Source organism: Mauremys reevesii, linkage group 4 (genome assembly GCF_016161935.1).
Source record: "Mauremys reevesii isolate NIE-2019 linkage group 4, ASM1616193v1, whole genome shotgun sequence".
Taxonomy (NCBI): domain Eukaryota; kingdom Metazoa; phylum Chordata; order Testudines; family Geoemydidae; genus Mauremys; species Mauremys reevesii.
Genome location: NC_052626.1, coordinates 87,388,671 through 87,412,233, shown reverse-complemented (window position 1 = coordinate 87,412,233; position 23,563 = coordinate 87,388,671). Strand labels below are relative to the sequence as shown.

The window sequence follows — 23,563 nt, the reverse complement described above, 5'->3', positions numbered from 1 at the left end:
CAAAACCCAAGGACGACAGATCTCAGTGAATGTCAAAAGGAAGATCAGATCTCAGGACATCTACTCGTGATGACTAAATCCGTAACAAGAGTATCAACGTGGAATGTACCTATTCTGTATAGTATGGGAAAACTGGCACAGGTTACATTGGAAATGAAAAAATACCGTCTGAACATATTTGCGTCATTGAGACATTATGGGAAGGGAGCAGCAAGATTCTGTCTGATGGTGGTACAATCTTATACTCAGGAGGAGGAACACATGAAAGAGGTGTAGTAATTATGCTGGAAACACCCCAGTGAAGATCCTGCTGACTTGGAAGCCAGTGAACAACAGAACAACAACAGGGAAGCTCCACACAAGACATGCCAAGTGTAGAATAATCTAAGTACACGCACCAACAAATACAGAGGGCAACAGTGAAAAGTGTACATTCTCTGAGCAGTGGCAACAAGTACTGGATGATGTGCCTAACCATGACATCAGGCTGATGATAGGTGACTTCAATGCAGAAATCAGCAAGAACTCTACTGGCTGGCAAAGAGCCCTGGGCAAAAAACAAAAGGCATCCAAACTAATAATGGTGAATGGACCCTGAATCTTTGTGGAACAAGCATTCTAGAAATCAACTCTTCCAAGACAAGAGGATTCACAAGCTCACATGGAGATCACCAGACAATACATCTGTCAACTAGACAGTACATGTGTGTATATCTAAGAGATGGCATCTTCCTTGAGGGATGTGAAATTCAGAAGAAGAGCAGATTTTGGTTACAATTTTTTAGTGGTCACATTACAATTTAAACTCAAAAAGATCATGAAGACAGATAAAAAGTGTTACAGTATGTAATGGGGAATCCACCCCACACAAGCCCTGCTGGGATTAAGGTGGTTAGCTGGGCCAATTAACTCTTCCCCTGGAGGAGGAGCCAGGGAGCAGGGATTAAATTAGATGTGGCTCGCTGGATAGGAACAGGAAGGGCCTGGATAAAGCCCAGGAGCTGAGAGCAGGTGGGAGCTGCAGGGGAAGTAGTCTGCAGTTAGTCCTTGGGAGAAGGGAGGTGTGTTTGGAGCTATAGAGATAGGTATCGTACAATTAGTCCCTGGGAGGAGGAAGTTTGGGCTGGAAAACCTGGGGCGGGAGAGAAGCCAGAAAGATAGGAAAGTATCAGAGGGGTAGCCGTGTTAGTCTGGATCTGTAAAAGCAACAAAGAATCCTGTGGCACCTTATAGACTAACAGACGTTTTGCAGCATGAGCTTTCGTGGGTGAATACCCACTTCTTCAGATGCAAGTGGTGGAAATTTCCAGGGGCAGGTTTATATATGCAAGCAAGAAGCAAGCTAGAGATAACGAGGTTAGTTCAATCAGGGAGGATGAGGCCCTGTTCTAGCAGTTGAGGTGTGAAAACCAAGGGAGGAGAAACTGGTTCTGTAATTGGCAAGCCATTCACAGTCTTTGTTTAATCCTGAGCTGATGGTGTCAAATTTGCAGATGAACTGGAGCTCAGCAGTTTCTCTTTGAAGTCTGGTCCTGAAGTTTTTTTGCTGCAGGATGGCCACCTTAAGATCTGCTATTGTGTGGCCAGGGAGGTTGAAGTGTTCTCCTACAGGTTTTTGTATATTGCCATTCCTAATATCTGATTTGTGTCCATTTATCCTTTTCCTTAGAGACTGTCCAGTTTGGCCGATGTACATAGCAGAGGGGCATTGCTGGCATATGATGGCATATATTACATTGGTGGACGTGCAGGTGAATGAACCGGTGATGGTGTGGCTGATCTGGTTAGGTCCTGTGATGGTGTTGCTGGTGTAGATATGTGGGCAGAGTTGGCATCGAGGTTTGTTGCATGGGTTGGTTCCTGAGCTAGAGTTACTATGGTGTGGTGTGCAGTTACTGGTGAGAATACGCTTCAGGTTGGCAGGTTGTCTGTGGGCGAGGACTGGCCTGCCACCCAAGGCCTGTGAAAGTGTGGGATCATTCTCCAGGATGGGTTGTAGATCCCTGATGATGCGCTGGAGGGGTTTTAGCTGGGGACTGTATGTGATGGCCAGTGGAGTCCTGTTGGTTTCTTTCTTGGGTTTGTCTTGCAGTAGGAGGCTTCTGGGTACACGTCTGGCTCTGTTGATCTGTCTCCTTATTTCCTCGTGCGGGTACTGTAGTTTTGAGAATGCTTGGTGGAGATTTTGTAGGTGTTGGTCTCTGTCTGTGGGGTTAGAGCAGATCCGGTTGTACCTCAGTGCTTGGCTGTAGACAATGGATCTTGTGGTGTGCCCGGGATGGAAGCTGGAGGCATGAAGGTAGGCATAGCGGTCGGTAGGTTTTCGGTATAGGGTGGTGTTAATGTGACCATCAATTATTTGTACCGTAGTGTCCAGGAAGTGGACCTCCCGTGTAGATTGGTCCAGGCTGAGGTTGATGGTGGGGTGGAAGCTGTTGAAATCGTGGTGGAAACCTGTAGGAGAACACTTCAACCTCCCTGGCCACACAATAGCAGATCTTAAGGTGGCCATCCTGCAGCAAAAAAACTTCAGGACCAGACTTCAAAGAGAAACTGCTGAGCTCCAGTTCATCTGCAAATTTGACACCATCAGCTCAGGATTAAACAAAGACTGTAAATGGCTTGCCAATTACAGAACCAGTTTCTCCTCCCTTGGTTTTCACACCTCAACTGCTAGAACAGGGCCTCATCCTCCCTGATTGAACTAACCTCGTTATCTCTAGCTTGCTTCTTGCTTGCATATATAAACCTGCCCCTGGAAATTTCCACCACTTGCATCTGAAGAAGTGGGTATTCACCCACGAAAGCTCATGCTGCAAAACGTCTGTTAGTCTATAAGGTGCCACAGGATTCTTTGTTGCTTTTAAAGATAGGAAAGGCTCAGGGAAAGGCAGCAAGGTTCAGGAGGGAATAGAACTTTGCTGCTAAATAGAGGGTCCCTGAGTTGCAACACAGAGTAGAGTGTGTGCCTGGGTTCCCCTACCAGCCACTGGCACCATAGATGCAGTGAATGAGAAGACTGCCTAAGACTGCTGGTGAGAAGAGACTTTGATACCCCAGAAGGGGGAAAACACAGTGAGTGACCTGGCCGGAAGACTGAGTCACAAAGAAAAAGCAGAAGCTCTTGCAGTGAGAGAAGGGCTGTGGAGTGAGAGAGAGAGAGAGATGGAGTGCAACTGCAGGAAAGGGCATCAGCCTGTCAGAGCTAATCCCTAGAACCGCCATGAGGCAGCACTGAGTAGAGCATCCCGTCACACAGGAATAAAGAAGTTCAAGGAAAAAGAAATGCGTATCAGATTCCAGATGGAATTTGGCAACCATTCCAGTGTTTTACAATACCACAAGGACTTAAGTCTCAAGGAGAATGGATCAAATTGGAAGAAGACAGTAGTTGAGACAGCAGATGAAGTAGTGGACCTACAAAGAGGATGGAAGAAAGAGGCATGCATTTAAATAGTTGAATAGGACTATTTATGTACCTAAAGTTGTGTGTGTGAATATCATTGAGAGTAGGACTTTGTTAGTCTATCCTTACTCACTACTTTAAAAAACCAGCTAGATGCATCTTAATGTCAGTATTAAAACTAATAACTGAAAGATTTCAGTCATTTTTTAAATTTCTAGTATATGTAGTCCCTATATTTTTCAGTTCACAAACAATTTAGTTCACAAAGTAATATACTTTATAGTGTATAATATTAATGGAAAATGAAATGTTTTATTGTACACACACACACACACACACAGAGAAGTATTTCGAATATTTCAAATATTGTGGGTCTGAAAAATGGGATACAAATCCAAGCTCTGTTTTCTTCCCAATAACAATTTATAAATTACTCTAATCTAAAAACTGAACTAAAGAGATAATCAATTGAAAGCTGTTTCAGATGCTTTAAACAAAGTTCTAGGATGGGGGAAATATAATGGATTTTTTTTAAAAAAAGCCATATTTCTTCCTTTTTCCTCCTCTCTCATTTTTCCTCTCATTTTTCCCATTTCAGTTTAGATTTATTTGTTTTTAAATGTCATACACTGCATGCTTCATAAAAGGTAGTTCCCTGACAAACTACATCATAGCAGTTTTAGATTAAATCTCTGGAAATACTTTCTAACAGTAGGGGAATGGACAAACTGCCTAGGGAAGTCATGGAAGCTCCTTCACTAGAGGTTTTCAAAACGAGGCTGGATAGACATCTGTCTTGAATGGTTTAGATGCAAAAAATGCTGCATCTTGTCAGGGGGTTAAGACTAGATGACCCTTGCAATCTCTTCTAACCCTATGGTTCTATAATTCTAAGGTAGCATATACAGCTACATTTTATTACTCACACACACACACACACACACACACACGGCTTTGTTTTAGTCACAGGTATTTTTAGTAAAAGTCATGGACAGGTCACAGGCAGTAAACTAAAATTCAGGGCCTGTGACTTGTCCATGACTTTTGCTATATAACCCAACCAAAACTTGAGTGGGGAGCTACGGGTGCTCTGAGTGTGGTAGCAGGGGGCACTGCAGGTGCTGGGGAAGGTGGCCCAGGACCCCCACTGGTGTTTGGGGAAGGGCGGGAGGATTGGCAGGGCTCACAGGGGCTCCCTACCCAGCTCCATGTCCCTGCAGCTCCTAGGTGGAGGAGGGGCCAGGGGCTCATCCGCACGCTGCTCCTGTCCCACCACAAGCACCGGCTGGGCAGCTCTCATTGGCCAGGAACAGCAGCCAATGGGATCTGTGGGGGTGGGGCCTGGGGGAATGGGCAGAGTGTGGTAGGGAGCCCCTTGCCCCCCACCCCCACTGCCTAGGAGCTGCAGGGCCATGCCAGGGGTAGCCCCCCACTCCAAGGTAAGTGCTGCCCCCACACACCCGCCAACCCCCTGCCCCTAGCCCTGAACTCTCGCCCACACACCCAAACTGCTGCTGCTGGCCCAGAGACTGTCCGGCTCGGGCAGCCCCTGAGCCAGCATCAGCCGCTGCAGAAGTCATGGAAAGTCACCAAATCTGTGACTTCCGTGACTGACAGACTCACAGCCTTACATATATACACACACACATATTACTTATTTTGTGTACAACTAATGCTTATTCAGCAGAAGCCATTAAAACACAGCATTTGCTGAAACATTTAGATTTCTTTCATTCAATCAAAATTATTTGGTGATTTCGTGTTGAGTTCATGAATAGTTTCAATCAACTCAAAATAGCATTTTTTGGTGAATAAACTACTAGTCCATAAAATTTTGCCCAGGCCTAGTTTATATAATATGGCCAGTGGATGATAAAGGATTAATATAGTAAGTTCTGCAAAGCTTGGACACTTGAGTAATGTATTCAAGATGCTATGGTGCTGTTAATTTAGATCTGCCAATTTAGGTCAAGCCATCTATTATATTAAAAATAATGTGGAAATATTATTTGATTTACTTAATTATTTTAGGTTCTTAAATACAACCATTTTGCAGTTACTTAACAGATCCCATCATTGCCCTCTGGCAGGTGTTCTCTATTTGTTCAAAATATGTAATGCTAATTTACCAATCGAGTAACACGCAATAAGTAGGAGATTGATTATATTATTCCGAGTTGCCAAGAACAGAACAGGCATTCTAACCTTCCCTCCTCCAGCAATTTCCTGCAAATATTCCAGTTTGAGGCTTTATGGGCTTGATTCAACAATGATTCTTATCTCATTTACACCAGTATAAATCAGGAGTAACTCCACTGAGTTCAATAGACTAAAACCTACACATGTTTGACCGGAATAAAGCCTTACAGTTAAGTAAAACAGAACTAAATTCAACCCCACTCTCCACACCAGACTTCCATTTTCAAGTATAAAGAAAGTATCTTACAGATTTTTGTCCATATCTTTTAACTGGCTTTCAGAAAGGTGTGAAACACTGTCAGGAGACAGGATTAACTAACAGTAATAATAATTGTTTCCATTTTTATTGCATCTTTCAACTAATCATCTCAAAAGACTTCAGATAGTAATTCATTTTACTGAAGGCTACACTAAGAGGTTAATTGTCTTGCACAGGGTCACATATCAAAAGCTCAACTTTGCTACCCTTGAAATCATTAGCAGGTCAATCACTCGCAGAGCTGAGACTGGAGCCCAAGCCTTCTGTGTCACAATCTCCTTCTCTAACCAGTTGACAACAACCTGGGGAAAATTCTGCTCTCAGTTACACTGGTGATCGATCCCACAGTGTTCCAAAGGTGATGGAGGTGGTGCAGAATCACTGAATTGTAACTAAGATCAGAATTTTGTCCCTTGTATCTCACTCCAGGATTACACCCTACCCTGAATGCACCATGAAAGAGATTTCACAGAAGATAAAAGCTAATGCAAAAAAGAGACAGAACTTTATATAAAAATAGGAAAAAATTGAAGAGTAAAATTAACTCCAAATTTTAGAGGTACCTCTTTGTTGACCTAATTTGAGATGCACTAATTTACACCAGTGTTGAACTGCTCTTAAGCATATACAGTGTAACAAACAAGAAGTCAGGAGATTCTAATTTGAAGTTTGTTTTGTTTGCGTTTTGACTCCTGCCACTAGGGTGACCAAATGGCAAGTGTGAAAAATCAGGATGGGGTTGGGGGGATAATAGGAACCTATGTAAGAAAAAGCCCCAAATATCGGGACATCTGATCACCCTACCTATCACTAATACTCATCTTTATTACCGTACATTATTGACCCTTCATCAAGGTCAGTGGGGGCCCATCAATGTAGTTGAAAGCAGAATTTGTCCTACCATGTTTTCAACTGGCTGGAGAAGAGAATTGGGATAAACAAATCCTGTGCTCTGCTTTGCTACTGACTTTAGGACCGTTCTCCCATATAAATACTATTGCTAGATTAGCTAGATAATTTGTTTTAGTTTTCTTGACACACATTGCCATGACTACCTTGGCAGGACTAATTTTGACCTGCTTATTTTTATACTATAATCAAATATAATCAAATACAATCAAATTAAGCATATTCTTTTCATCTTCTGCCCAAAGCAAAGTGTTGGGGGTTTTGTTTGTTGTTTTGTTCATTCTCTCTCTCCCTCCCTCCCCAAAAACAAAAACAAACAAAAAAACTCACACCCTCAAACAATAATAAATACCTAAATATGTGGCAAAGAGGATACAATGCTTTGTAAAGGAATGGATTCCCCTCCCAAGCTTTCAGAGAGCAGTGAAGAAAAAGTACTTTCTGATATTATAAATATTCCCTTGGAAGTTTTCTTGTACATGATGATTATAAAATGCACTTTATTTCTCCTTTACAGCAGAATGCTTCCATACATGTATTTGGTCAAAGCTATTTCTTTTTTCAAAAGCATAGTATGAGCTGGATATAGGGTGCATTTCAGCAATGCAGTTAAACATGCACTTAACTTTAAGCACGAGTAGTGCCATTGACTTCCACAAAACTACCCTATCTTTTAAGTACCTTGCTGAATTGGGGCCACTGATCTTGCTCCCACTGAAGCCAAATGGAAATTTTCCTATTAACATCATTCCTAAACCAGTTAATAAAATCCACATCTTGTTAAACAAGCATTCACAATCTGGCTCAGGTACAAATAAGAGGAATATCAACCTTCATCTAAAAATTACATTTTGCCAAATGTTTGCAAAGCTTTGCAAAATTATTTAATTCCTGTTTTTATTTACCCTATTCTTATGTTCACCTCATTCTTGTCTTTTAAGCCTAAAAATAATTAAATATGGCCAAATAAATTAAATAAATAAATCATCAACTAGTATTTCCAGCCAGGGTGAAAACAGACGTTAACCAAGAAATCTGGCAAAAAAGCTTTCAAATGGTATTAAAATGTTCAGTTACCTGATGACCAATTGAAGACAGATCATTTACAGAGATGTTTTGTTTATTTAAGCACTGACACTTATAGGGGCCATTTCCTTATTTATGTCCTAGCAGCAAACCAGTTATACACAAGAGAAATGAGAAACGGTTGTAATTTTCTATGCAGTAGTAAAATGTGACCATTTATGCTCAACAGAATAACAGTAATACACAAAGTTTGATTCAATTGTCCCTGGTTAATGGCGGATTTAGCCAAAAATATTACACAGTTTAATGATTACTTTAATCTGAGTTCATGGATTACAACACTGAGACCCAGATCCTATTTCTTTTGAAGTCAATGGGCAAATCACCCACTGATTTCAATAAGATTAAGATTGGACCTTTGGGATCTGATTAGATTCTTATGGAAACTCTTTTCAATCTGGTATGACTCCACTTAAGTCAATGGAATTATAACAGTATAAAGTGATATACATGAGAGTAAAGGGCTTTCGGATGCAGCCTCCTTAGAGCAAGGACTAAGGACTTCTTGGTCATCAAAGCACTGTGCATAATCAATAAATTATTATAACTTTGGTCATGCAAAGATATGAGATAATGAAATAAATCACAAGGGAGGAGAGTAGAAAGACAGAAGAAACAAAAGAGAATACAGAAAAAAGGACAGAGAATCACTCACAGTAGCCTGCTGTTTTTCTGCTTTCTCAGCTGCCTCATTAAGCTGCTTTTGAAAGGCCTCCTGGAGAGATTTCATTTCTTCCCTAGATCATTGAAAAGAAACAATACAAACTTCAGCACTACTTTCCATTAGGAAATATGGGGGTGGGGTTTTTTTTGTTTTTGTTTACTTTAGTTAAACAGACTCGTTTAATTATGCAGCATAACAACCAGGAGTGCTGCATCTATGTGTTTTGTTAAAGCCATAATGGTCCAGTGAACTCCAGTGCTGATGCAAAAATAAATTTTATATAAATATATATATATAAACATGGTAAGTAGCTACCTTTTGTATCTATCAAGCACTCTCCTGTGCAAAACATCTGCTAATTGTGTAATTTCTAGTGAAAAGAATTGCAACAGTAAAGAAAGGAAAGAGAAGCACTTTGAACAAGGAAATATACTACTGTCTATGACAGTTTGTTTATATTTGCTTTTAAAGAAAAGAGAAATTCTAGCTGGTAAACCTAAGCCCCTAGTTATCTCTTTCTAAAAGCAAATGATAAACTGGGATCTTTTAAGGAGTTGTCTAATTGTTTAAAAGAAACGCCACCCCAAAAAAACCAGAGAGATTTATTGGAAAGTTTAGCTACTGAGATCCAGCCCCTTTGCATTGCTCAGGAAGTGAAACGGGACCACAAACTGGCAACACATTGCAAATAGAGAATTTATGTGGAGTAAGAATTCCCTTCTGGCACAATTATGTCTGATACAAGTCTTACGCTAGCCACTCCCTTCACCCCTAACACAGGCCATTTGCAAGGGTTGTGGTGCTGCTACAACAGTGACATATCTTAGAACATTCTAACAGCATTATCAGGGATGCCACTGGCACAGATCAACCCTCAGGATCAGGAAGCTGGAACCCCTGCCTGCCTTGAGCATGGCTCAGGTGCAGGAGACAATTTAGCCCAGTAACTGCTTGACGGGTGTACAATGAGCTTTGTACATGATGAGGCACAAAGTACCTGAGTTGCTGGCTCATCTACCATATTAGTCCTCATCTACACCGGTGCTAGCAACCTTGGGAGTTCTGGGTAGTGCAGATTTAACTGAAACGGTGCTTGAAACAGCTGGTGAAGCCAGAGAGCCAACAGCAGCAGCACTTCCAATTTGTCTAATATAGACATAGTTTGTGTCATTTTGAAGTGTTAATAATACATTGAAGTAACAGAACTTGAACCACTATGGGAAACAACCATGTTCTACTGCAGCATAAAAACTACAACAAAGATCAGAAGTGAAGGGATTAAAGTTGGACTTTTGGTGAATGAACACTAGGGTCAGATCCTCAGATGGTGTAAATCTGCACAGCTTCATTGAAGTCAATGGTGCTACCTCATCTTGTATCAGCTGAGATTCTCAAAAACAACGAGGAGTCCAGTAGCACCTTAAAGACTAACAGATTTATTTGGGCATAAGCTTTTGTGGGTAAAAAGCCCACTTCTTCAGATGCATGGAGTGAAAATTACAGATGCAGGCATAAATCTAATGACACATGGCAGAGGGGTATTGCTGGCACATGATGGCATATACCACATTAGTAAATGTGCAAGTGAATGTGCCATCATGCCATCATGTGCCAGCAATGCCCCTCTGCCATGCACTTTGTCCAAACTGGACAGTCTCTAAGTAAAAGAAAAAAATGGACATAAATCAGATATCAGGAATGGTAATATACAAAAGCCAGTAGGAGACCACTTCAATCTCCCTGGACGTTTTATAACAGATTAAAAGTACCCATACCTCAACAACAAAAACTTCAAAATGTCAAAACATTTCAAAGAGAAACTGCAGAGCTACAATTCATTTGCAAATGTAACACCATTAATTTGGGCTTGAATAGGGACTGGGAGGTGGCAGGCTCACTACAAAAGCAATTTTCCCCCTCTTGGTATTGAGACACCTCCTCATCAGTTATTGGGAGTGGACCACATCCACTTTGATTGAATTGGCCCTGTCAACACTGGTTCTCCACTTGTAGGGTAACTCCCTTTCCTTCATGTGTCAGTATATTTATGCCTGCATCTGTAATTTTCACTCCATGCATCTGAAGAAGTGGGTTTTTAACCCACGAAAGCTTATGCCCAAATACAGCTGTTAGTCTTTAAAGTGCCACCAGACTCCTCGTTGTTTTTGTGGATACAGACTAACACGGCTACCCCTCTGATAGCTGAGATTCTGGCACCCTACACTTTATTGGATTCATGCTATATAACAGGCTTAGTGAAAGTGCAGCCCATAAGGCAAATGCAGTCCTCATTTCTATGAAGGAAGTACATTGTGGCTTTAATGCCGAAAGGCTGCCCAAAGTGATGATGGGTCCCAGCATCTCTCGTTTTCTATTCAACAGGAGGGCAGCTACACTCTTCTCCATTTATTGCAGATTGGGTACAACCTCAGGATCTTGGCAGATAAAACATGATATCAGATAAAACATGGCTATTAGGAAAAACATTTTCACTAGGAGGTGAAGCACCGGAATGGGTTACCTAGGGAGATGGTGGTATCTCCTTCCTTAGAGGTTTCTAAGGTCAGGCTTGACAAAGCCCTGGCTGGGATGATTTAGTTGGGGATTGGTCCTGCTTTGTGCAGGGGGTTGACTAGATGATCTCCTGAGGTCCCTTCCAACCTTTATATTCTATGAGGCCCTTCATTAGGTAAATTGTGAGAGGAGGCTAACAGAATGATTTACGACAAGGTAAAGATAGATACGTATCTATGCTGATATACAGCTTATCAGATGGAAGTGTCTGGGTTTATTCTTAGATACACAATCTCTGGGAAAGGTATATATCATAGCAGGTGCACAGCACCCATTGTGTTAATTATATGCCTATTTTAATTCCCTGTCATGTTGTCAATAGGAGCTTCTAGACTTCCATAACCTCTGTGGAACCCAATTCCAGTGAGTCTGTAACTATTGGTCATTTGAGTACCCACAACATTGGTTTTAATAGCATTTCTCGAAGAGTGTTATAAAAGCCTGGATTTAAAAAAGGAAGAAATTGAAAAACCCAAGCTGTTCATTAGCCCATTGCATGTATCATATAATCTGTGTCTGGGAACTGTTCCACTGAAGCACACTGCTGTACACTCAGTACATGTTTCTCTTGGAAAGACAACTGACATTCCATTTGGGTGGACAAACAGACAGAACTGAGGTGGAGTCTTGTGTAGGGGAATGGAAAGAACAAAATGGTGCATGCAGCTGAGGAATACCCATTTTTGCCCAGGAAGACTTATTCCATATTCTCATCTGCAAACAACAGGGCATATTTAAAATTGACTAAATAGCTTATTAACAATTTTAATTCGCTGATGTGAATACTTCATGAAAGCTGCATGCTTGTCAAACCCCATCACAGAAACTGAATTATGGGTGAAGGATTTGTGATGTAGCCTTTATGTACAGAGCAAATTATAAGACTGAAGATTTAGAGTCAATTCTCCAAAAGGGTTCTAAAATACTTTTGTAAATTACATGGGTGTGACCATTTATGCATCCCAAAAACCTTTGTTTGTATCCACAAAGTAGTTAACTACACTCACAATGGGCGGTGACCATGTAGTTTGCTGATATACATCCACAAAAAGAGGCATTTTCATGCACAAAGAGATGAAACCACAAATGTTTTAGGTGCATATTTCAGAGACCATTTGCAAATTTGAACCACTGATACAATGATACTGTCAACTTGCATCATAATTTTATCATCTCATTATGTTGTAATGACATTATATAATTACTAATGTATTACAAAGAACACATTACTTTTCACTTATTAAAAGTTCCAAGATGTGGTGATCACTGCCTAATATCATCATGGTTAAAAATTGTTGATATAAGAATATTTAGCAATTACAGCAGCTAATATTGGGTTTTCAAGGCAACATTTACTACATGAGAAACGGGAGGATAAAAAATAGTGTCTGATTTTCTACAAGATAGTTACTAGTGGTAAATAGTGATGTTTTAATTGTGTCCAATTCTATAGACGTTTGCATATTTAAAGTTCTCTAGAAACGTTAATTAACTAAACCCCGCTACTCCACAGTTCAGACAGGTCTAAAATGTTCCCCTTTAAACAGAAATATCTGTCTTTGGCATTTCTAAGGCATGTGAAGGTCTGATCCAACACCCATTGAAGTATATGGAAAGACTCCCCACTGACTTTTGTGGGCACTGAAACAGGCCCCAATTTTTTTTGTTTTTTAAGAGCTAATTGGGAAATCATTTCATCACAATCCTTCCCTATTAGCCATCTAATTTTAATATATGCTACAAAACTACTAGTGGGTAAAATATTAGCAATAAAATCATTACAGGATTTCAAGTGTTACTTTGTATGACAACAAAAGGGGTATATGCTGTACCTAGACTGTCCATACCTGATTAATTCGTAATGTATATTTTTATTGTGATAGAACTGAGACACATACATGTATTAAACACGTCATACTGTTTCAGAGAAAATAATCCCCCTATTGGCTAGGTCTGCTTGTTAAAATTATATTGGCATATCAATTTATCAGATCGACTCCATTTGTAAGAATCATGTGAACTGTCATTGTGTATCGAGCTAGGACTAAGGATGGTGATCTGTCACCCCTTGTCATGGAAAATTCTCCAATTCACTAGATTCAAGTGAATATTTGACATGAATATTTCCCCCCCCCCCAAACAAATTTATTCTCTTTTACTTCTTGTCACAGATTACCCTGTAAGAATTTTCAAAACTAGGTGATCAGTTTCATGCGTTTTATCTGAACCCATGCCCCACCTCCAAAGCCAGCAATTTTTAAAACTAACTAGTTATTTTAGGTGCCTCAATTCTTGGGTTTCTAATTTGAGATGCTTTAAAGATTTTTCAAACTTGTTGATCACTGCACCCTCTGAAAATCAGGTGCATTTATGGTGCCTCAATATAACACAGAAATGTGTTGACTTGAATAAATAAGTTTCTAATTTGAGATGCTTTAAAGATTTTTCAAACTTGTTGATCACTGCACCCTCTGAAAATCAGGTGCATTTATGGTGCCTCAATAAGGCACTCAATTCACTAAGCACAGAAATGTGTTGACTTGAATAAATAAGTTTCCAGCACTGAGCTATCCTGCAAAACCAAACCCAATTTCCTTGATGTATATCTAATTCTAATATTAACCCTTATGAATATTATTAATGACCAACTCTGAAGTAAAGTATGTCACATATCAGCTAATATTTCAGGTGTAGCAGAAACAATCCTACATTGTTCCTCCCTTCCCCTGTTTAACAGTCATGGCCGATTGCTAGTGGACATGCCTACTGTGCTGTGCTTACTGGTTCAAACAAAGGAAAGAATGAATTCCATGATCTTATAGTTTTCAATCTGTTTACAGGAATAAAAGAGGAGGTAGCTTCTTACCTTTGCTTTTGGCCTAATTCCAGAAGTTTCTGCACATCACTTTTGGCAGATGCCTCGTCATTTTTCAAAGACTGGAAACAAAGCGGGAGAGGGAGAATTACCAAGAAGATCTTTAATGTTACTCAACTATGAAAAGGTTAATGGTGACCTCTTTTACAAAAGGCTCCCATTGAATAATACATTTTATCATCAGTTTAAAAAAAAAGGGCAGAAATAGTTTGGCTCTTCTGCGGCAGTAATTCAGCACTTGCTGCAGCACACACATAGGTGTTCAGGATAAGACATTAAAGCAGAACTGATCTAATAGAGTATGTAGTACAGTTCTTTGCATAGATCCGGTCTCTGCAGCATCAAATTCAAAGTACCATGAAAAAATAATTTTTCCCGAGTCCTACTTTTTTATTCATTCAGTTTGATGAGAATATAGCAAGTTCTAAAGTAACTTCATTTTAAAAAAAGAGAGAGAGAGAGAGAGAGAGGAAGCAAGTTCCCCATATAAACTGTGAAGAAAGAAATTCAACAAGAAAAAAATAGCAGTAGAGGATGACAGGATAATGCAGACTGACATTTTAAAATGTATGACAGACTACTGCTCAGAGAAGGTAGCATCATCAATGAATGGAATACAGGGAGCCATACATGCCCTCAAAGATAACAGCATGGTCCTATGAGTTGTTTGAGGAGATAATTTCCCAGAATTGTTCCCTCAACTAGTCAATGCAAGGGGTGGTCTTGTTGGAAGTTATATATGCCCCATTCATAACAGGTGGCGCAAATAAAATGCAGTTCTCTGCAAGGCAGTGCAAGTGTCAGAATAAGCAATCTACCTGATAACCAGTCTGAATTATTCTCATTGCTTTCACTAGGCCAAGAGACTCCCTCATGAAGAGACTGCTGCCCTGTCATGTGAATATTTGGTCATTGAGGGAGCCAACAAATCCAGGGCAAGACTGGAAACCCCTTATTCACATGGAGGGTTTGTCTTCACTATAGAGTTGAGTTATAACTCAAATATTGCCCTTAACTTGAGTCCTGTCCTCTCACCGAAACTGTTAAACCAACCATTATGCTCCAAGACATGCATCTGACGAAATGGGTATTCACCCTCGAAAGCTTATGCTCCAATACGTCTGTTAGTCTATAAGGTGCCACAGGACTCTTTGTCACTTTTTACAAATCCAGACTAACACGGCTACCCCTCTGATATTTGATATTATGCTGCAGTTAACTCCAGTTGGCTGGCTTATCACGGGATATAGGCTGCAGAGTTATTTAATACTCTGCAGTGTTATTTCAGTGTGGCCACTCTCACTCTAACTAGACTAAAGCTTAGTCTACGTTACAAAGTTTTGCGGGCATAGTTATGTTGTATAGAAATCTGAAAATATCACATTCCCTAGCCAACATAGGACTATTTTTGTGAGTAACTGTTCACTAATGGCAGTAAGGAGTAGCTCCAGAGAGTTAATCTTTTTCCTCTCTTTGTCAATGTATTCTGCTCCCTAATGGTTTCTCCATTAACTGCTTCAATTTCCACAAGTGAGACAAAGAATCCAAGGAAAATTTTGGGGATTCATAAACTGCATAATCCACTCATGTGTAACGCGCACCATATTTTCTCAGTTTAAATAATATTGAAAACTGGCATACGCAACATATAAAAAAAGCATCAGGGTAATTAATTACCAATTAGTCTCATGTTAAAAGAACAAGTTTTTAACAAATAGATAGTAATTCTAATAAACAAAGTGAGTGATTGTATATCTCAGAAAAGTGAAGGGTAATCTAACCTTCAGGTTTACTTTAATTCCTTCAAGTTCTTTTGAGGTCTTCGACAGTTGACGGAGGATATTGCTCCTTTCCTTAAAGACTTCTTTCAGTTGTCTTTCCAGTTCTTCATAGCCCTGTCTAACACAAAGCACAGGCAGTCCTCTCAGAATGTCTTCCCAATGTACTTGAAATCAGCGTCTTAGTTCATCCAATTTTTATTAATCATAAGCAGAATCCATTTCCATTCCCCCTTGCACCATGTTTACGAATTGAAATGTTTTATGACAAACTGAACTGCTGCATCTGTGTACACAAATCCTCATACCACCGTGCCAACAGCAACCTATTCCCTGTTATGGGCAGGAACAAATGCTTTTATATTTGACACAAGTTGACAATAAAGGAGGTTTTTCTTTCCTGTGAGTTATTGCACTGTAGGAATTATTGAACTTTGTAGAGTCAGAGATTTTTGACCCTCCTTGTGGGGGAAGGATGTTCCAAAGATATTTGAATTTTCCCTCCTGTAATTTAAAACTTTTTTTACCCAGTTAGTGATTCAGGCTCAGATCGGGGTTAGGTGTCTAAATGCCTATGAAGATCTGGGTTCATCAGTTCATAAAAAGAAACAAATGTCTCAATCCTGCAACATACCAAGACTATCTTAGGGCCTCATCCAAAGCCCACTGAAATCAGTAGTGATCTTCAGGTCAGGCCCATATTGGGCTTCTGAATCTATCAAGAACACTGGCTATGTTTGGAGAAATATTGGCTGATTCATTTAGCAATGGACAGCTCATCTACTCTGCCAGAAGGATGGAAGAAAAAAATAGTGCACTATACAATCAGATTTTGGATACTTGGTATATCTCAAAGCTTTAATTAAATGTCATTTTCCTACAGTTATAAGTTTTTATATTACTGATGTTGTTTAGTACACTACTATACTGAATTGAAGCTCCATCAAGAGCAAATACCTTTAGCTTATTTGGCCAACATTTTTACAGATGTGACTGTGGGGAAACAGTGTGGAAATATTTGAGCTGCCATCTCTTTAATGAAATTTATAACATCTGTAATTTCTTCTCACTACTGTGAAAACCACTGAGATGTTTCACTCTGCAACACCCTGCCTGCCACAGTAATGCTGACAGGTGGTCACTATCCAATTAGTGATTAAACCTACATTTCATGCAACTGCCTCCAACTTATGTGCTCAAGTCGTTTCTTGGCAACAGAACTTTTATCCTCCATTTCCACATATGAGCTCAATAGCAAATATCATTTCAAATATCTTAAAAGGATAAAAACACTACATACTTGTGGGTCTAGATCAAGGAAAAACTGGTATCTCCATGTGAGAAGAATAGAACAACAACAAATTGTTTTGAAAGGGTATATAAAAATGGGGACAAAAGGGAGTTGATCTACAGAGTACCATTTGTCACAGGTATGAAATTATCCTTTATTTCCTATAAAATCAATACCCACTTCCACTCATCCCTTTGTCCACCCAAACATTAGACTAATGTCATACAGCCCTCTACTAAGGGTATGTCTACACTACAAGACTATTTCGAATCAACTTAAGTCGAATTTGTGGAATCAATCTTATGAAGTCGAATTTGTGTATCCACACTAAATACACTAATTCGACTGTGTGAGTCCACAGTAACAGGGCCAGCGTCGACTTTGGAAGCGGTGCACTGTGGGAAGCTATCCCACAGTTCCCGCACTCCCCGCTGCCCATTGGAATTCTGGGATTTCCCCCCAATGCATGCTGGGGGAAAAAATGTGTCGAGGGTGGTTTTGGGTAACTGTCATCATTGAACCGTCAATCACGCCCTCCCTCCCTCCCCGAAAGCGCCTGCGGGCAATCTGTTCATGCACTTTTCTGCTCAGCGACAGCGCGGGCGGCACAGCACTGCGAGCACGGAGCCCGCTGCAGTTATGGCCGTTGTCAACTCCTCGCACCTTATCGTCCACCTCTTCCACAGTCAGCTGCTGAGAAATAGGGCTACTTTTCAATGGTGCTGCGAGCACTGGTGGACCATGGGGGACGTTTTACCAACATCAATGTCGGGTGGCCAGGCAAAGTTCATGACGCACATGTTTTCAGGAACTCTGCTCTGTTTAGATGCCCGCAGGAAGGTAGTTTCTTCCCGGACCACAAAATAACTCTTGGGGATGTGCAGATGCCTATAGTGATCGTCGAGGACCCAGCCTACCCTCTAATGCCCTGGCTCGTGAAGTCCTATGCAGGCGCCTTGCACAGCGACAAGGAACTCTTCAAGTACCAGCGAGCAGCGTGACCTGTGACTGTTCAGTTTCTTTACAGAGAAGCTGAACCTGCCCCTGTTTCTTTACCAAGTTACTGTTGACTAGCATCTGCAGTTACATACCCCGTCCACCCCGCTTCCCCCACTTCCAACACACGTTTAAAAATAAAATACATGTTCCACTGTAACTTTACAAAGGTTTCTTTATTGATGACTTTGCGTTAAAGGGTTGAAACTGGGACGCGGACTGTGCTGGGTAGGGTGTGCGGTGATGTAAAGACCGCCTCAAAACTCGAGGAATGACAGGCTCCTGCTCCCAGAGCGGTCTGCAGTGCCGGACTGGTTGTTTCAATGGAGCCTGCCATCCCTCCTTTTTGGGACTCTGTGTGCGGGGGCTATGTGGCCTTTTGGCGGGGGAGGACGGATACAGATTCCTCTGCTGCGTGGCTCTGTGGTCCAGGACAGGGACCGTTGCATGAGATCTGTAACCACCCTCCCCCGCTACAAAGTCACGTACCCCCCCCCCACACACAGAACCTGCAAACCACCTCCCATACTTACCAGGGTGCCTACTGTCTGCACTGTGTGTGTGACCTGCTGCTGATCCTGCCCCCGTGTCTGTACCCTGGTAAAGGTGATTGTCCTGTCCAATTACCAACCCCCTTCCCCCCTTCAAACACAGTCTCCTCTAAAAGAACATGATGGAAACAGTAATTAACAGAAAAGTATTTTTTATTATCAACTAGACAGTTAGGGGATGAAACTGGGACGGGGGCTTGGGTGAGGCGGGAAGGAAAGGACTTCTCAAAATTTAGGGTATGAGAGCTTTTGGGTACTTGAGCACTCTGCTAGGGTGCAGTGACAGTTTTCACGGCCCCTGGCGCCCCTCCTTCTGGTTATTTTGGGTGAGGGGGGTATGGGACTTTGTGGCGGGGGAGGGCGGTTGCAGATACACTGCAGGGGGGGCTCTGTCCTCCTGCCTGCGGTCCTGCAGAACATGCACAAGGCGCCGGAGCATGTCCGTTTGCTCCCTCATTAGTCCAAGCAGCGTTTGAGTCGCCTGCTTGTCTTCCTCACGCCACCTCTCCTCCCGTTCACTGTGTGAGCACTGGTACAGAGAGAGGGTCTCCCTCCACTGGCTCTGCTGGTCCACCTCATCTCGGGAGCAGCCCATAAGTTCAGCGAACATCTCGTCCCGTGTCTTTTTCTTTCGCCGCCTAATCTTTGCCAGCCTCTGTGAGGGGGATGCTGTGGCAGGTCTGGAGACAGTCAAAGCTGTGTGATGGGAAAAAGGGAGTGAATTCCTTGCAAAGATACAATTTTGCAAACAATGAACACAGTCTAGTCTGTCTCTGTGAATTCTGGGTTGAGATCCCAGTGCCTGATGGGGCAAAAACCATTTTCGCGGGTGGTTCTGGGTAAACGTCATCAGTCATCCCTTCCTCCGGGAAAGCAATGGCAGACAATCATTTCGAGCCCGTTTTCCCTGGATTGCCCTGGCAGACGCCACAGCGTGGCAACCATGGAGCCTGTTTTGCCTTTTGTGCCTGTCACCGTATGTGTACTAGATGCCGCTGACAGAGGCGGTCCAGCAGCGCTACACATGCTGCGTGAAAGCCAGCACAAACCAGGGGCCTATGCAGCCGTGCTCGGGGAGGCAATGCTCCCTGAGTACCTCATGAAAGCCTGGCGCGGAAAAGTGTGCTACCACGGAGCACCCAATAAGGCAGCTCTCCCCAGGAACCTCCTGTGGAGGCTTTTCGATTCACTCCTGGAGAGCTTCGTGGAGATCTCCCAGGATGATTTCTGTTCTATCCCCATATATATAGAGACCTCCTTTTCACATACTTCAGATTCCTGTAATATTAAGAATAAAAGTTTACATGTTTAAAGCACTTACTGACTGCTCCTTCCCCTGATTCAGGGTCCGGGTTAACGGCCGGGGAGGGTTGGTAGAGGATCTCCATGAGGGTGATGAAGCGATCCTGGCTGTCGGGGAAACCAGCGTTGTAAGCGCTGTCGCCTGCCTCGTCCTCCACAAACCCTTCCTCATCTTTCCCGTCCACGAACATCGCCGAGGAACTGGCCGTCGACACTGTCCCATCGTCAGAGCCCATGGTCACTGGTGGGGCAGTGGTGGCAGGCTCCGTAGCATCCGTTTGCCGCTTTGATTTTTTGGTAGCCTTGTCTGGGGTCCTTGATTTTCACGTGGCGCTGCATTGCATCCCGCCTGTATCCTCTGTCTCTCATGGCTTTGGAGACCTTCTCGTAGGTCTTTGCATTCCGTTTGTTGGAGCGCAGCTCCGAAAGCACAGACTCCTCGCTCCACACACCGATCAGATCCAAGACTTCTCGGTCAGTCTATGCTGGGTCCCTCTTTCTATTCAGAGATTACATTAACTCCTCTACTGGAGAGCTCTGCATTGCTGCCGGTGCTGCTGAGCTCGCCCTGATGTCCAACCACGAAATGAGATTCAAACTGTCCGGACAGGAAAAGGAATTCAAATTTTCACGGGGCTTTTCCTGTGTGGCTGGTCAGAACATCCAAGCTCGGACTGCTGTCCAGAGCGTCAACAGAGTGGTGCACTGTGGGATAGCTCCCGGAGCTACTAAGTTCGATTTGCATCCACACCTAGCCTAATTCGACATAGCCATGTCGAATTTAGCGCTACTCCCCTCGTCAGGGAGGAGTACAGAATTCAAACTAAAGAGCCCTCTATGTCGAATTAAATGGCTTCCTGGTGTGGACGGGTGCACGGTTAATTCGAATTAACGCTGCTAAATTCGAATTAAAGTCCTAGTGTAGACCAGGCCTAAGAGGAGAACTACTTATTCAGCCACCCACACTCAGTTGTGAACTTAATATGCAAAAAGTTGGGACAGAATGGATAAAAGACATTTATAGCATCTTTGTTTTATATGCTGTTGCATCAGATCTGGCTCTAATCAGTAGTGACTTAGAGCATGTAATGTACTGTTATGTGTTCAGATACTACGGTGACAGGCAGCACTAATAAAACCCCAAGTGAGGCAGGATAAAACTCTTAAGAGCTGTTCCATTTGGTGGCCTACGTGACATTAGTTTGTCATCACAGGTCAGTTGGAACACAACATGAGTCACCACAAAAACCACTACTTGACAGTCTTGTCTGACAAGTCAAAGATCGAATGAGTAATTTCCTGCCAGGGAAGGGTTAAAGCACGTTTGTTGGGCAGCCTGGTGTAACCCATCCTTACAACTGCCTGTGCTGTGCTTAATCCAAGAATAAAACAACAAAGCAAAACAAACAAAAAAATAAAAAAGGCTGCCAATCCAGTACCCGCAAGTGCCAAAATTCACTTGGAAAATTAAAGTAAACATGAAAGTACAAAAATAAAAAGGAAGGAACTTGAAGCCACACTCACAGCAATGGGAGAGCCTGGAGCTATGCCAATGAGGGAAAGAGACTAGTTTAATTATATGCCAGATGGTACCAGTGACAGCAGCCATGAGAGTGGGAGATTGACAAGGACATGCTGTAAAGAAGTTCCTATGAAGATGCATTGTTGCTGCTTCAGCTGTGGTGCATAGAAGGGGAGAATGCAGGCTGGTACCAACAAATCCACAGGGATGCTGAGGATGGAGGCAAAAAAGTTAGTGTATGAAAGAAAGTTGGAGTAAACAGATTCCCTATATTAATACAATAGTTTACTTTGTGGATAAGATGTTATTGCAGGCAAGTCACACCTAATCTTCACAGAGAACTTAGAGCAGCTGAACTAATTCCCTGACAAACAAAATCCAGTGCTGAGAAGGGTGGCTACAGAAATTGAGGGAAATGATGGACTCAGTTAACCTGCAAAAAGTGATGTGGAAACCTTGAAAGCCTAAGTAGTTGATGCATAGAATATATAAACGAGGACTGGTTAAAACATTTCCCACTGAACTTTTTCAATGGAAAATAGATTTTTAAAAAAGTGAAAAGCATCTGTGTTCTATGAAAAAAAATGTTTTGGTTATTGTTATGGCTGTGTTGGTTCCAGGAAATTAGAGAGACAAGGTGGGTGAGGTAATATCTTTTACTGGACAAGCTTTCAAAGTACAGAGAGAGCTCGTCTTCAGGTCTCGTAGGTCTGGCAGATCCTGACAAGTTCTGTGTAGCTCAAAACTATGCCTCTTTCCCAACAAAAGTTGGTCCAGTAAAAGATATTACCTCACCACTTGGTCTCTCTATGAAACATTTTGACTTTTAACTGAAACCCCAAACACTTAAAAATAAAAAATAAAAATCATCCAAAAAGCAAAAATGGCTATTTGGAAATGCCATTACAGTGCCTCACATGAGTTATATTTTGGGTGTGTCATGGTTACAGGTTGTTACTGGTTGCACATCTTTCCCCTTGGTAGTCTCTGAGTGCCCCCATCAGATGCTCGGCCTTGTGCCCTTGCCTGTCTGGGGGGGAAATTTCACAGTTCTCCCACTGTTAGTCCAGAATCTGGATACAACACCCCATCTATACCACCTGCTTATTACTGTTCAGGTCCAACTGACAACTGAATTTCATACCTTTTAGGAACCCTAGGACAGTGAAATAGTGACCAACAGACTTCTTGCATATGTAGCTTTATTAGCAAAAGGAATAACCATGAGATAAAATTATTTTAGATAAGTCTAAAAATGTGTGTAGGCTGTTTAATCACATGCTTCACTGTCAACTGAGTTAGATAGGCTTGCCTCTTTAGTTACAGGAAAAGAATGAATCCATCTTACATTCTTTTGGGACCCAATCTGGTCTTTGTTTGCCTTTCAGTGATGGTTGTTCCATTGTTCAGAAAGTACATTTTGGTGTACAGATCAACATTCACCACTGAGTACCCCTGCATTTTTCACAAGTGCCTTCTGCTCCCATTCTTCTCTGTGGGTAGGGTTCCAAATTACATCTTCCACGATGAATTACAGGACTCAGCAAGAGGGAAAACTGTCTTGCATTATGGGAGAAGTAATCCAGACAGGAAATCCAGCCCACAGAGGAGAATGGAGGCATCAAGAACCCAACATGCAACTTCCATGTGGCACTGAAGCAGCATTTCTGGAAAGACATTTTCATTTTTTAATCAACAGTTTTGGCTGAAAATGTTTTTAAAAAAATTCCAAGAAATTGAAATTAAATTTGGGGAAAAGACTCATTTTCCAACAAGCTCTAGTACAATGGTTATTCTTTGGGGGTTGAGTCTGTTTTAATGAAAAGATCATAACCTTGCCAACCGAATGGTTACCTAGTCATCAGCAAGATATGATTTAATTCCTTTTAGTTTTGCTATAATTAGACCCTCTTCTCAATTTGCAGATTAAACTTGTTTAATTTAAGATACTTTTCCTTTCAAACTGTTCTTGGGATATTCACTGTGTGGACCATTGGCAGTGGTAAGGAAAAAAAACTCCTCACCTTTGGGGTAAAGCAAAGCTAGTTAAGAACCCATTCACAGCACTTTGTGAAGGGCATAGGCCTAAGATTGCCTATCTATAATAAGGGAGAACATATCTGATTTTATGAGTCTACACTCAAAGTGTCT

At 41.8% G+C, this 23,563-nt stretch overlaps 1 protein-coding gene across 3 annotated transcripts in view; it reads right to left on the bottom strand.

Moving 5' to 3' along the window:
• The window catches only part of LUZP2 (leucine zipper protein 2), a 341,523-nt gene that overhangs the window by 163,847 nt on the left and 154,113 nt on the right, over positions 1-23,563 (bottom strand). For all 3 annotated transcript variants that reach the window (XM_039533561.1, XM_039533560.1, XM_039533562.1), the window contains 3 exons: positions 15,754-15,871; positions 13,964-14,034; positions 8,515-8,596 (listed from right to left, as the gene is read on the bottom strand). In XM_039533561.1, coding sequence (XP_039389495.1) covers positions 8,515-8,596; positions 13,964-14,034; positions 15,754-15,871 — 271 coding nt within the window. The remainder of the gene's footprint in view (positions 1-8,514; positions 8,597-13,963; positions 14,035-15,753; positions 15,872-23,563) is intronic.